The sequence below is a fragment of the Halichoeres trimaculatus genome, unplaced genomic scaffold, assembly GCF_033239565.1.
Source record: "Halichoeres trimaculatus isolate MK-OKI-2021-1 unplaced genomic scaffold, fHalTri1.1 fHalTri1_scaffold_8, whole genome shotgun sequence".
In the NCBI taxonomy this organism is placed as follows: Eukaryota; Metazoa; Chordata; class Actinopteri; order Labriformes; family Labridae; genus Halichoeres; species Halichoeres trimaculatus.
The window spans coordinates 15,287,010-15,300,337 of NW_027437186.1; the positions used below are offsets into that span (position 1 = coordinate 15,287,010).

A 13,328-nucleotide genomic window follows, 5' to 3' on the forward strand; every position below is an offset into this window, starting at 1 on the left:
ATATTCCCGTTTTCTTTGATTATTTTTCTCTGATGAGTCAGATTAGTTGAAAGCTCTAAAAAACAAAAGCATGATTCAACAATGACGTTAGCTTCTTACCAGAACAAGTTCACAAATATGGTACGTGGATGCTAAAAAACTTTGACATCCACTGTTTTTTCTGTCTTGTGATCTGATTCTATTTTATCGTGTAGAATCAGTGTTGTCACAAACATAATGAAGGTGTAACACAGCTTAAATGCAGAATCTGTGTGTGTCGTCCTGTGCAGGTCAGCTGTGTGGGGAGGGCTGGCACCATGTCGGCGAGGCCTGCCTGAGGATCAACTCCAGCAGAGAGAGCTATGATAACGCACAGCACTACTGCAAAAACCTTGGAGGAAATATCGCCTCGTTGGTCACTGACAAACAGGTCAACTTTGTTCTCGAGGAGTTGCAGAAATACCAGCTGCAAGACAAGGTGAGGGGTGTAAAAAGGAAAGAAAGAAAATGTCTTGGTATACAAAAGGAAGCCTGACGAGCTCCTGCATACTTTAATGTACTGTTTACACTGGCAATGGAGTGGGAGAACAATATACAGCCCTTGATCTCTCAGCACAAAAATGTGGATTCTCCAGGTCAGGTGAAACTAATTAGGCTAAAAAAAATAAAGCTGCTGTAGTTCAAAGCTAAAATTTGGTATCAAATTCTTCCTTTTGTGACTGCCTCCTCTCTGCAGCTCACACAGCTGGAGCTCAGTCTTCAGCTCTTTTTTCACAGACTGTGTCCCACAAATCTCTCCTGTGTCTCCCTTTCAGCACGGGCCCAAAAGACACAAAGTTACTACAGCAACTGGTATCTCTTTCAATGCAGTTTTTGACAATCTAAGCATTGAATTATAGAAAAACTTTAAAAAATCCAGACTTTATTTCCAATTAGCATTACATCAGGCAGCTTCAAAGGTACAAATGGAAAATCTATCTGGAGCACACCCATGAAAACACGCGTACTATGTTATATTTTAATTAAATAGCCACACTTGGTTGTAATTTTAGCCCTGTCTCCCCAATCGAGCTTTAAGTATTACAATGTTAATAATTTATTTTACTACTGCCTGTGTGATACTTGATTTATCATAAGCTGTGGGACATTGTTCTCAGTTAAAGATCATAAATATAGAGTTATTTATATTAGATGCCAAGGCTCGTGAGTGTCATAAAAACTGAGTTACAACCTGCCTTTGTCGTTGTGTGATTGATAGTTTTTAATGTCATCAGTATTTGACAACATTGTAATGAAAGAAATCATAACAAAGATGTGGAAATATTTATTCGACACTTACATTTAAACTCACTCTTTTTAAGGCTTTATGTTAGTCAGCCTAATATCCTGACTTTTCAAAACTACATTGTGGAAAAAAAATCTTCTCTGCACTTTAACTGTTTCAGAAAGAAACTCTTGGTGAGACTTTTCAAGCCAGAGTTAAAACAGAGTAGGATTATCATCTTTTGGCCAGTTACACTAGAATTTTCACCAGCATCTCTTTCTATTATAACACCATGCCTTAAATTAGAAATTTTAAAGTTGATTTCAATAAAAATTTGTGGATCATTTACTGAAAGACAATATTGGTTTTCTTTGTCTCTGTGTATTGTCGAAAGCTCTATTTCCTCTTATTGCAACATGTTTTTGAGATAATACATGCATTGATTTGATTCCAGGCAAATTTACTCACCACTTAGCACTCAGTGATCCGTTTCATACGCGGTTAAATCTGTCTTTAGTTTCCCCAAGTCTCTGGCATCCTTTCAAAGATGTAGATTTAAGCTTTTTACATGTTTTTGTGAAATGAATCACTGCTGTGGGAAAACCTTTTTGATTTCTGTCAAACAAAACACTCTGCTGTATTTCAATTCAGAATGAAGGATTTTCTTGAGCAAACAAACCAGTTTTGTCAGAAAATAATTCAAATGTTTAGTCAACTTCAGTCAGCTGCGGTAATTATAGTCTCTCTGAACACGTTTCCCAAATTATTTAAGCTGCAAAGCCCTGTTTGTATAATAATTACAGTAATTAGCAGAAGTTTTGATTAACGATCCTCTTTTAACAACACATTACGTCTGCCACTCACTGGATTGTTTCAGTGTTAGCTTTGCCTCTGTAATGCAGGTTTTCTTGCCCACACATGAAGCTGCTTGAGTTTTCCAAACTTTCTTAACATGTATAAACTGAAACCACAAACTCAAGCTCTCTATTTCCTGATGTAATGATTGAAAGAAGAAACTGTCCTTCCCTGCCTCTGCAGAGGTTATCTCCCTGGGTTGGCTTGAGGAAGATCAACGTGTCGTACTGGGGCTGGGAGGACGCGCAGCCCTTCACCAACACAAGCCTGAGGTGGTTACCTGGAGAGCCCAGCGACTCTGGCTTCTGTGCTTACCTGGAGCGAGCGCAGGTTTCTGGTCTCAAAGCAAACCCCTGCACAGCTACGACTGACGGCCTGATCTGTGAAAAACCTGCAGGTGAAAGGGAGGGAAATGTTGGAAAAACAGGTTGAAACAGGTAGATTCTTTACTGAAATCATCATCCTACTTTTCTCAGGGAGTCCACAAAGTCAGAGTGCCCGTCCTTGTAAGACGCCGTGCTCCCTGCGCACCAGCTGTGCTAACTGCACCAGCCAGGCCATGGAGTGTATGTGGTGTGGCAGCACACAGCGCTGTGTGGACTCTTCAGCGTATGTCATCTCCTTCCCCTATGGACAGTGTCTGGAGTGGCAGACTCAGGACTGTGCAGGTGAGTCAAGAGGAAGTCCCAGAGATTGTCAGGCGATCATGGAGGTTTATGCTGGAAGACTGACTTAGGTCAGACAGTTTTGGGTTGTAGGACTCAGGTGTGTTCGTGTTATTCAAAAACAAGGGAAAGAATGGAATGAAAAATAATATTAACCAAGGATCTACAAAGGGGCTTCTTTGAAACCTCCCAACCTCATATTTTCAGAGTCTTCATCATGAGTCGGCTTCTTTTCCTGAAAGCTCAGGAAAAAAGCTAAGTGCCTCCAGCCTGAAAATGAAATTCAGAGATTTGGGGCACTTGTGTTTAGGATTTGATTCACTTAGTGTGATACTTTTGTTTGAATGTAATTTGAAACATTTGATGATTTCACACATGTAATGACACTTTTATTTTCTGGGTATTTATGCTTCATGCATGTGTTGTGCCAGCCTGTTTTATCGATGACAGTGTAAGCTGTATTCACTGTTCAGATTTATTAGCATAGCCACAAAAAAGAAAGACCTGTTCTCTTTCAGCGCTTTTATCTCTGTTTCTTTAAGTAGAAAACTGCAACAAGCTTTGATAATGTTGATTTCTTTCATCATGGTTCACACTGAGGAGCAGATCTTAGAACCTTTGTCCAGATCTAGAAAATCAGTACTTTTTAACTGAATAATGATGTTGAGCTTTTCTTAAGACACTTGTGTTTTTTCTTTTAATCTGAGTGATGATTAGAAACATTGTATTTCTAGTGTCTTCTATTTGTCACTTACCCATGCACTCAGGAGCTGTAAGTTGCTGTAGTAACACATGCATAGTGTGTGTCTCGTTCAAGATATTTATCAAACTTAAGGCTAGTTAACAACAGGTGAGGCTCACCTTTGTAGTGTATGGAGTGTGCTGCCTGACATGAGTCATGGAATTTGTCACAATCTGATGATCAATTACTTTTTTTGGACTGTAGAACCCACAGCTGTTGATATTCTCTGAGAACAGAATTAATCAATCTTTTGCAATGATTTGAACACCTGCTTCAGGCAAATTTGAAGACCTTTATCGGAAAGATTATCACTTTACATGGTCTCGAAAATCTCTGCTAAATCTCATTGTACACATTATTCCGTGTGTGTGTGTGTGTGTGTGTGTGTGTGTGTGTGTGTGTGTGTGTGTGTAAATGTGATTGATAAAAAGATTCTGAAGAAAATCAAGAGCCTTAAGTCTTTGCAGGACATAAAGTCATAGTAGTTGATAGTCATGGAGATAGAATAGAATAGAATAGAATAGAATAGAATAGAATAGAAAATACTTTATTTATCCCCGAGGGGAAATTCAGGAGTCACAGCAGCATTTAAGAAAACAAAAGTAAGAAAGAGTATAGAAAGTGCAAAAAGGTCCATAAGAAATTAGATGACGACATCCCGTCCACCACTCGTCCACCACTCTCCAGCCCAGACAGTCTCCACCTCCACAGGGTCCAGGACTGAGCCTCCCCAGCAGTCTGTTCAGTCTCTGTCTCCTGGATCCTGTCTGCTCACAGCAGGCGAAGCTCCTCCGATGTGTCGCTGACGTCCGATGTCAGCTCCGTCAGCCACGTCCGTGAACAGCACGATGCCGCTGGGTTAGCACGGCTAGCTCATCCATCCCCCGGAGCTGGATCCCAGGTTCCCAACAACGATGGATGGAAGGACAGGTCCACGTCGTCATCTCCCAGCTCACACCCGAGAACCAGCACATCGTCCTCACCTCCTCTTCCTCAGCTCGAGGGAAATCATCAAGCCCTACACTAGTTAGCATTGACATGCTACAGGCTGCTAACAGCTGAGTTCGCGTGTAAACAATGCAGCCATGGTTACATGTAGGATCTCCAGACAAACACTGGAGAAAAGTAGTCAAAAATATCGCCGAAGCCACAAAAAGTTTGGTGTCCGTGACCGACAATGAACCATACAAAGTGATGATCCACTCCAAATACAAAGATTACGAAAAAGAGACAAAAAAATTACAAGAAACGGAAAAAGACGAGAGAGCTGCTGCAACAGGCAGCTACTTGGGTAGCGCCTAGCAACGGGAAAAAAAAAAAAAAGATGTACGTGTACGGTCATGTACAGTGCTGCACTCACCTCTGATGATGTAACTTGAGTCCGATGTGTGAACACGGAGTCATTATAGACTCATATCGATCCTTTTCTTTTCAGCAGTCAGGCCTCAACACACTCTGACAAAATCACACACCCCGACAGAGAGACAGTGGCACCTCTGCTGTGGCTGGGGAGCAGAAAATCAATCCTGCACAGTGACACACGACTGACTCAATATGAAGTCCTCTCAGCTATCTCTCAACATTCCTCTTATGCTAACACCAGCCTGGGGTTACTGGAGGGTTTTCATACACTCAGTATGTTTCTGTAAGAGTGAACACTACCTGTGTGAACAACACATGTGCTGCGTGTGAGCCGAGCATCGTGAGGTGATTTTTATTGATTGGTGGAACTCTTGCTATTGCTACCATTTGTATGGAGTTAGTATTGTATCAAAACTATTTGCAACGGTGTGAAATGAGCAACAAAAGTGTACAAAGATTCAAAAAAGTGTAAATTGATCCACCAATATGTGGTTGTGTCCAATGTCAAGTGACGATTCCATTGTTCATTGGCATCCTTTATTCCTTCATTCAACTACAACCTCCAAACAAAAGGGTTAAAACAATGCAAGTCACTTACTTTAACTTGACAAAACAACCACAATAATACATGTAAACGATGTCGAAAAGAGATTTTGCCATTGAAAGAAAAAGGGTGTCACACTTATTATTCCAGATCTGATATTGATCTATATCAGCTTTCTGTAACAAGCCTCAAAATCAAAACAAAGATCTGTGATTCCCCCAGTGGTATTTTGTCTCTTCAGCCCAGTCTTTTTAGTGATGGGAAACAAAACACTGTTTACAACACATCGTAGCCTACTGGTTGCCTGCAGCTGAACATGTTCACTGCTACAGAGAGACACAGAGTGAAGAGAAACAACCGAACCCCCCCTCCCAGCTTTCACTAAGAGACCAAGAGACCTCATAGCTTCACAGCATCTGTTCTTGACTATCTTTACATGTTTATACTAAACATTAGCTGAGAAATGAACAAACTAGTTTGCCAAGATCCAGTAAAACAGGACCAAACAGAATAGAATAGAACTTTATTGTCATTGTAACAAGTACAACGAAATTGAAGTCACAGCAGCAATCAAGAAAGCAAAAGTAAGAAAGTATATAGATAGTGCAAAAAGGTCCATAAGAAAATAGATGCTGACAGCTTGTCCATCATTCTCCAGTTCAGCCAGCCTCCACCTCCACAGGGTCCAGGACTGAGCTTCTTCAGCAGTCTGTTCAGTCTCTGTCTCCTGTCTCCTGTCTGCTCACAGCAGGTGAAGCTCTTCCAATGTGGTGTTGCAGTCTGATGTTAGCTCCATTAGCCATGTCTGTGAATAGAATGATGCTACTCTGCCCTCTGGTATTCCCTCGGTTGCTGGGTTCGCACAGCTAGCTTGTCCATCTTGTTGGAGATAGATCTTATGTTCCCAATAACAGATGGAAGGACAGGTCCATGTCGTTGCTTCTTAGCTCACACCTGAGAACCAGCACGTCGTCCTCACTTCCTTCTCCTCACCTTGTGGGAAGACATCAGGCCTTACACCTGTTAGCATTGACATGCTACAGGCTGCTAACAGCTGAGTTCACATGTAAACAATGCAGCCATGGTTACATGTAGGATCTCCAGACAAACACTGGAGAAAAAGTAGAAAAATATCACTGAAGCCACAAAAAGTTTGGTGTCCATGACCAACAAATGAGCCATACAAAGTAACGATACACTCCAAATACAAAGATTACGAAAAAGAGACGAAGATTACATGAAATGGACAAAGAAGAGAGAGCTGCTGCAAAAGGCAGCCATAGCCAACAGAGCAGCGCCTAGCAACAATACAGATAGACAACAGAGTACAGTAACTAGACTGGATCTGGTCACCTTCAACATTAGACCCACCTTAAAACACTCACATGAGTAATATTTAAAAATAATTTTGCTTGTGCAAACTTTACCTTCTTCCCATCATAACTGTAATTTTTAGATGAACAGGACATGACTTAGCGCAAATGATAACTGTGTTCTTAAGCTTGTGGGTCTGTCAAAATGTATTTTTCATTTAAAAAATGAAACCAGATCCTTCCTGATTTTTAACATCTGTTGTCTTTGTGACTTCTTATCAATCAGGGATCTAGGAAATGGCCACACTGTGTCAGTTTAAAGGTTTCTAAGACGTACAACAAGGAACATTGCAGCAATATTAAAGCTTTCACCCTGAGCATTCTGTGAAGATAGCTGCGCAGGTCTATTTAACAGGTTCCTCATAAGAACAGGGAAAAAGCAGACAAATGTTTTTTTTCTGAGACAAAACTTTGTCATTTCCTACCTTTTGTTAAACACAATGTCAATTTTTAGCATAATGTTTCCTCTTTTTCTGAATAGTAAAGAAATCATTCTCATTTCTTTGTAATTTTTATTTTTTTGCTTTGTGTGTTTATTATTCCTTGCTGGCTCCAGTAGTTTGGGTGTAGACAGATTTTAAAGTCAAGATTGCTCTCTCTACTTGCTTTTTATCTTTGCTGCTTACATAACAGCCTCCTCTCCATATCTCTTGCTCTCTTTTGTTATTTATTTCTCTGTTTGGTGACAGAAGGTGTGTGGGATGCTTTTGTTTAGCTACTTTTTACCTTTGCTGCTCAAAGTACGCCACATAAATAAAGCATACTTTTCAAATTCTCAGGGAGCATTGTTAGCCTTTAAAAGTCCATTCAGAGTCTTCTTGCTTAACTTTCTGCTTCACTCCTTCTGTTTATGGATGTAGTTATGGAGAGTAGCCTGTGGGCTACAGCTCAAGGATGCATGACCCCGGCTTTAGTAGCAGATTTGAAGAAAAAACAACAACATAACAATTTTGATAAAAAGATTAAAACACAACTGCTTGACTGTGAACCCAGTCTCAAGCGGGTCATTTCTTCTTCAGATAGATTCAGCCTCAGGGTTTGTGCATCATTCCCATTTCTCATGTCAGGTGGACGCTAACAACACTTTGCATATTTTTTTAAAAAAACATTTAGCTTCAGCTTTAAGCAAGATAGCACATTAATAGGGCCAGAATCCAGTTTATTTATGCTTTTATTTTAGTGACATTTTGGATGTTGGACTATCACTTCTTCTCTGGCTTCTCACAACTTGTCACCTCCAGCATCTGTCCTCCAGTGGTATTGCACAAGTAGCTATATGGTGGACTAAGACTCGGTCTCTGAATTGCGTTTTTCAGCCCACTGACACAGACGTAACCTGACACGCTAGACAAACAGTTTCATATATCCGCCACGGAAATATTTCACAAGTCCATCTGAGTAGCAGCTCTTCCGATTTGTTTTCAGAGGCGGGACTTTAAAAAACATCTGCAGCTGGTGATTGGACGACCGTTCTGATTAACACACTCACCACGGACCAATCCACATCAAGCCACGGTATGACGTAGCTTATGTGAGCTGATGCTTCTGAGAAACAATAGATGAACAACTGCTGAATCACGAGAAACAGCTGTGAAAAAGGCGTTAGATGACAGCTTCCGTTTTTATAAATTTAACGTAAGAATCAAAGAAACGCTGACAAGTTCGAAAGTCTGCTGACGTCACGTCTGCTCCCACAGCTCCTGCCTCTCTTCCCTGATTGGGCCGGTCAGAATTTAGCCGAGTGAAATCGTTGGTCATTGGAGCCTGGCAAGATGGACCTGCAGGAGTTCAGAAACTGAATCAGGCAGGTCCGTCTGCTCTGCAAGGTTAACACAGACGTAGCCTAGGACAAAAAGCATGGCAGTACAAAAGCAGATTCAAAGATGGTTCTTTGCTCAAGACCTTAACCCAATCGAAACAAACGCACGGAAACAAAAAAAATACTACTACTTAGTTGATCAATAGAAAACTAGACATCCTCTTTGACATGTTGCTGTCATTAATGTGTTAACCTCAAGGGTCTTGTGCCCACCAAAAATGTGGAAACCAGAGCTTTTTTGTTTGTTTGTTTGTTTGTTTGTTTGTTTACATGTTTTTATTCAAAATCTACTGTTTCAAACCAAAGGCTGCTTATTGAACCAGGCTGTAAATATGTTTCTAACGCTGTAGAAGCCTGTTTTTCAGGTCATGCAGTTTCCAGTCTTTCTGCAGCCTGCTTCAAGTTGATTCTTGATGAACAGCAGATTTTTGCATTTCATCATAGGCTTCATTTCTGTAAACCGAAAGTTGTTCCTTGGTTATTAATCAAGTGACTCTTAGATATAAATCGATCAATACGGATTGTGTTTGGTTGAAGTCAGATTCGGGATCATTCTATGAACTGACTGATCAAAACTATAGACTGTATAAAACATGGACATAGTCTCCCCAATGTCAACCGTCTGTTTCTGAAACGGAGAATGAAGCACATCGGCTATAGCGGCCATATTGGGAGTGGCAAGGGCTTCGTGTACCCCTATAGGGCACCTGTCGGTCACGTGACCCTGAGCTGTGCCTCTTATTGTGAGAGCTCACTATCTTATTCCTCTTAACGGCTGAGTTAGAAAAAAATTTACCCCCCAGTACAGTGTGTCCCGATAGTGAAATTAGGGACTCAGACAGGAGACATTTTTTGAACCAGGCTGTAAATAGATCGATTTCTGCTTTGAAAATGTTTTTTTTTTTTTTTTTTTGGCTTGGTGTGTTTGTGACTTCCGCTACTTCTGGAGCCAGCCTCAAGCGGACACTCCAGAAACAGCAGATTTTAGCACTTCAGCATTGTTTCATATTCTTAGACTGGAGGTTGCCGCTTGGTCAAAACTAATTCACTGAAAAAAAAAAAAAAAGGTGTAGCAAGGTGTAGCTCAATGTGCACATGTGATTTTCAGATTATTATTCTGGATCACTTATTGTGTTAAAACTGTCATTTAAACAGAAACAGGATTCAAATCGATACTCTTTACACGCACGCCCACACACACACACACACACACACACACACACACACACACACACACACACACACACACACACACACACACACACACACACACACACACACACACAGACACACACATACACACACATCCAGGCTGTCCAGATGATGTTCTGTTGCAGCTGATATTGGATTTTTGCTGCAGAGAGAAACAGGCTGTTTTCTCTGAGGCAATCTTTCCAACACGTGTGTGTATTTTCTCTCTGTCCCACATGAAATCTGTCTGCTGTCTCCTGGCTTCACATATGTCGAGGAGAGCGAAGGAGAAGGCAGCTTATGGCTCACACACTTGATGTATTATGTATAGCTGTTCCACTGGCTCCAGCAATGCTAACTGTCAAGTAGTGTGGGAGCAAATGGATTACAGCAGATGAAGCCAGACAATACATGCTACCCAGGGACTCCAAATGTCAAACCTGTGCTGATGAACAGAATGTGGCACAGAGACGATTGTGCAGAGAGAATTTTTGATAAGATGAAAACTCCCACTGCAAAAAACAACCTTTTTCTGTATCTCTGCAGCACAATAGCAGAGGTTTACTCTGAAATTTGTCATGTTTTTTCTTCAGGTATCCTCCTGGTTTATGCCGTCAAAGACAACTAACACCCTGATTTCAATAGAGCTGTATATTTTGGGAAGGTTTTGAAAGTAGAGAAGCAACATGTTTTTTTTTTCTCTTACACCACATGAAGGAGGTGCTGGATGTTTGCAATACAGCAGGCAGCGATGGTGAAATGTTGTGCTTAATGTTTGTTGTTGACAAAACTTTAAAGACATTAAGGCTCTCAGTCTCTGAGTGACGGCAGCAACAGAAAGTTTCTACCCACTGATGTTTAGTGGCGCCAGATAAGATGCAAACACAGGTCCTCTTGGGTTTGACCTAGTTACCACAAATATATTTATTCTTATTCACATGAATATGATGGAGGCCCTGCAGATATTGCGCTCTTTGTCTTTGACCAAAGCTGTACTAAATTATTTGATCCTTCTCTAACAATCATTTCATATGTCTTAAGATGGTGGCTTTATTTAGTTAAAAGTCATTCAAAGAATTGAGTAATATGAAAAGTAGAGCTGTTAAATAAACCAACTACATCAGGATCATAAGATGATTCCCAGTTGCCACTTCAAACCGCACATTGGTGTAAATAACTGTACACAGAGAAAACAGTTGATCAAATGACCAAATACATTTATCAAAAAATGAATTACGTGTGAAGTTTATGACACTTTTTGAGTTGAGCTGAGAGAAAATATTGATACAGCAGCATAAAGCCATCTTAAGTGGTGTAATACAGATATTGTACCACTGATGCTGCCCTGCATGTTAATGTCACTTGGGTAACAGACTTGTTTGATCAGTTGAAAGGAGTAGAGTCACCTCTATCCATGGTTGTCAGAGCTCCACAGTTGATTACTTTACATAAGAATATAGAAAACTTGAGAAGCTTTTGTCAAAGACTGAAAGGCAACTCTTTATTGTAACAACATTGTAAACATTTCACTAATAGACATGTTAACCTTGACAGATGACAGTGATAGAAGCCATTGGAAAATATTTCTCAAGTTTGGATGTAACTTTCTATTGAGCCACAGTCCATTCACTTTACTGTGTTCACTTCATACATGACATATATATACATTAGACTCAAAAACATAATGAACAAGAAAAGCACTCAGAGAGCGCAGACCTCCACCAAGCATGTTGTGATTGCCGCCAAGACTTTAGTCCTACTTTAATGTTATACTTCCTTTCAGCAGACTGTCTGCTACAATTTAGTGTTAGTTGCAGGTTTGACCCAGTACATATTTCATATTCCAGATCTTAGTATCCAGAACATTGCCACGATCTGGATCGTACTTTTATACCTGTCAGAAATTCTGGTGACCTTGTCTTTTATTGTTTTGCAAAGCAATCTTGATCATTTATCGTGGAGTTATGTACACTAATGGTGAAAACAGCCCTATCTCACAATGATGAATCCTTTAAAAAAATCCTGGATCCAGACGGTGATCTGGATCACCTTCAAAATTGAACCACTTCTTCCTTATCCCATTTCGAACATTTCCTGAAAATTTCACCAAGATCTGTTTGTTACTTTTTGAGTTATATAGTTCACAAAACAAACAAACAAACAAACAGACAAACTCTCCTAAAAACATAACCTCCTTGGCAGAGTAACAACATTAAGAAAGGTTATATACTATAAAGCTGCTGTAACATTTTAATGTACTGTATGTGAACTGTTCTGCTTGTAATCACTAAATTCTCACTGCTGCAACTATTCACATAGTTTAACGTCTTCACTGCAGATTAAAGAGAAACTTAATAGGATGATGCCAAAGTCATAATGTACATTTTGCCCACAACAGACCAGATAAAAAAAAAAAAAAACTTTGTCCCTGCAAGCCTCTAACTCTAAGAACTAACTGATAACCACCCCATCTGTGACTATCGGCTTCATCCCCATTTCCTGTAACGTTACTAGTTCTTTTTGGGTGACAGTGGAGCTCTGGAGCACAACTTTAAAAATAAACCAACACATTACTTATTCAAATAGAAGAGTAACTTGAAATATTGTTTGGCTTTTTTATTTTATTATTTTTTTTTAACTGGAAAGCAAAGCCTGTTTTTAAAATTGGTTTCAAAGCTGATCTTGCTGCTAACTTTACTTCCTCATTAAACTGCAGTAAATGGGTATCTTCGTTGAAATATCTTTAATTACACATTATTGTGACGGGCCTGACGAGTTGTGTGTGTAGCCATTTGGACAACATCTTTCACACGTAGTGCTGATATTTTTAACACCTTCAACAAAAAAGGGAAAAACATGGCTGTCAGCTGGTGACCCACATACAAGCTGCCTTTTGTCATTTCCTGTTTCAGTTTTAATCATTGTATGTTTCTCTCCCTCATGGGAAATACAGGTAACATCCACACAGACATTTACTCTAGAAATACCCCGGGGGTGATCCTCATGTAATAGCACAAGGTGCGGTTAACTAAAAGTAAAGCTTGTAACCCTGCAGGCACACTCTTTACTGCCTACATGTCTCTCCTGTGCCTCCCCACCCCCAACTCCTCAGGCTCTTCGTCACTATGAGAAAAACATTTTGGCAATTTTTACCTCGGAGGAAAAAGATGAAACCAAATAACTGTAGATGTTTTTTTTAAAAAACAAAAAAAACATTTACAGCAGAAAACAAGCAGGTAAACTGTTTAACTGAGACAAGCTACAGTTATGATTGAGAACACCAGAGGACTAGATGTTAGCTATTTAAGCTGGGAGTTGTTTTTTTGTGTTTATTTTTTTCTTTATGAGATGCATCTGCTCATGTTGCGTCGTGTCCTCAAGGCTCATTTCATCATCTCGGTGGCGTGCAGGCTGATGCCTGAAATATTTGATCCATTTGCTGTCACTGTTTTTGACACGTTACACAGATGAATCCCAGTCAGGAGATGCAGATGCACCTTCCAATGTGTGTTTAGGGAGACGGTCTGTGTTGGA

The 13,328-nt window shown here is 40.2% G+C and overlaps 1 protein-coding gene across 3 annotated transcripts in view; it reads left to right on the plus strand.

The window, feature by feature from the left end:
- The window catches only part of atrnl1a (attractin-like 1a), a 384,223-nt gene that overhangs the window by 161,805 nt on the left and 209,090 nt on the right, over positions 1 to 13,328 (plus strand). For all 3 annotated transcript variants that reach the window (XM_074676260.1, XM_074676261.1, XM_074676262.1), the window contains 3 exons: positions 270 to 457; positions 2,282 to 2,495; positions 2,575 to 2,766. In XM_074676260.1, coding sequence (XP_074532361.1) covers positions 270 to 457; positions 2,282 to 2,495; positions 2,575 to 2,766 — 594 coding nt within the window. The remainder of the gene's footprint in view (positions 1 to 269; positions 458 to 2,281; positions 2,496 to 2,574; positions 2,767 to 13,328) is intronic.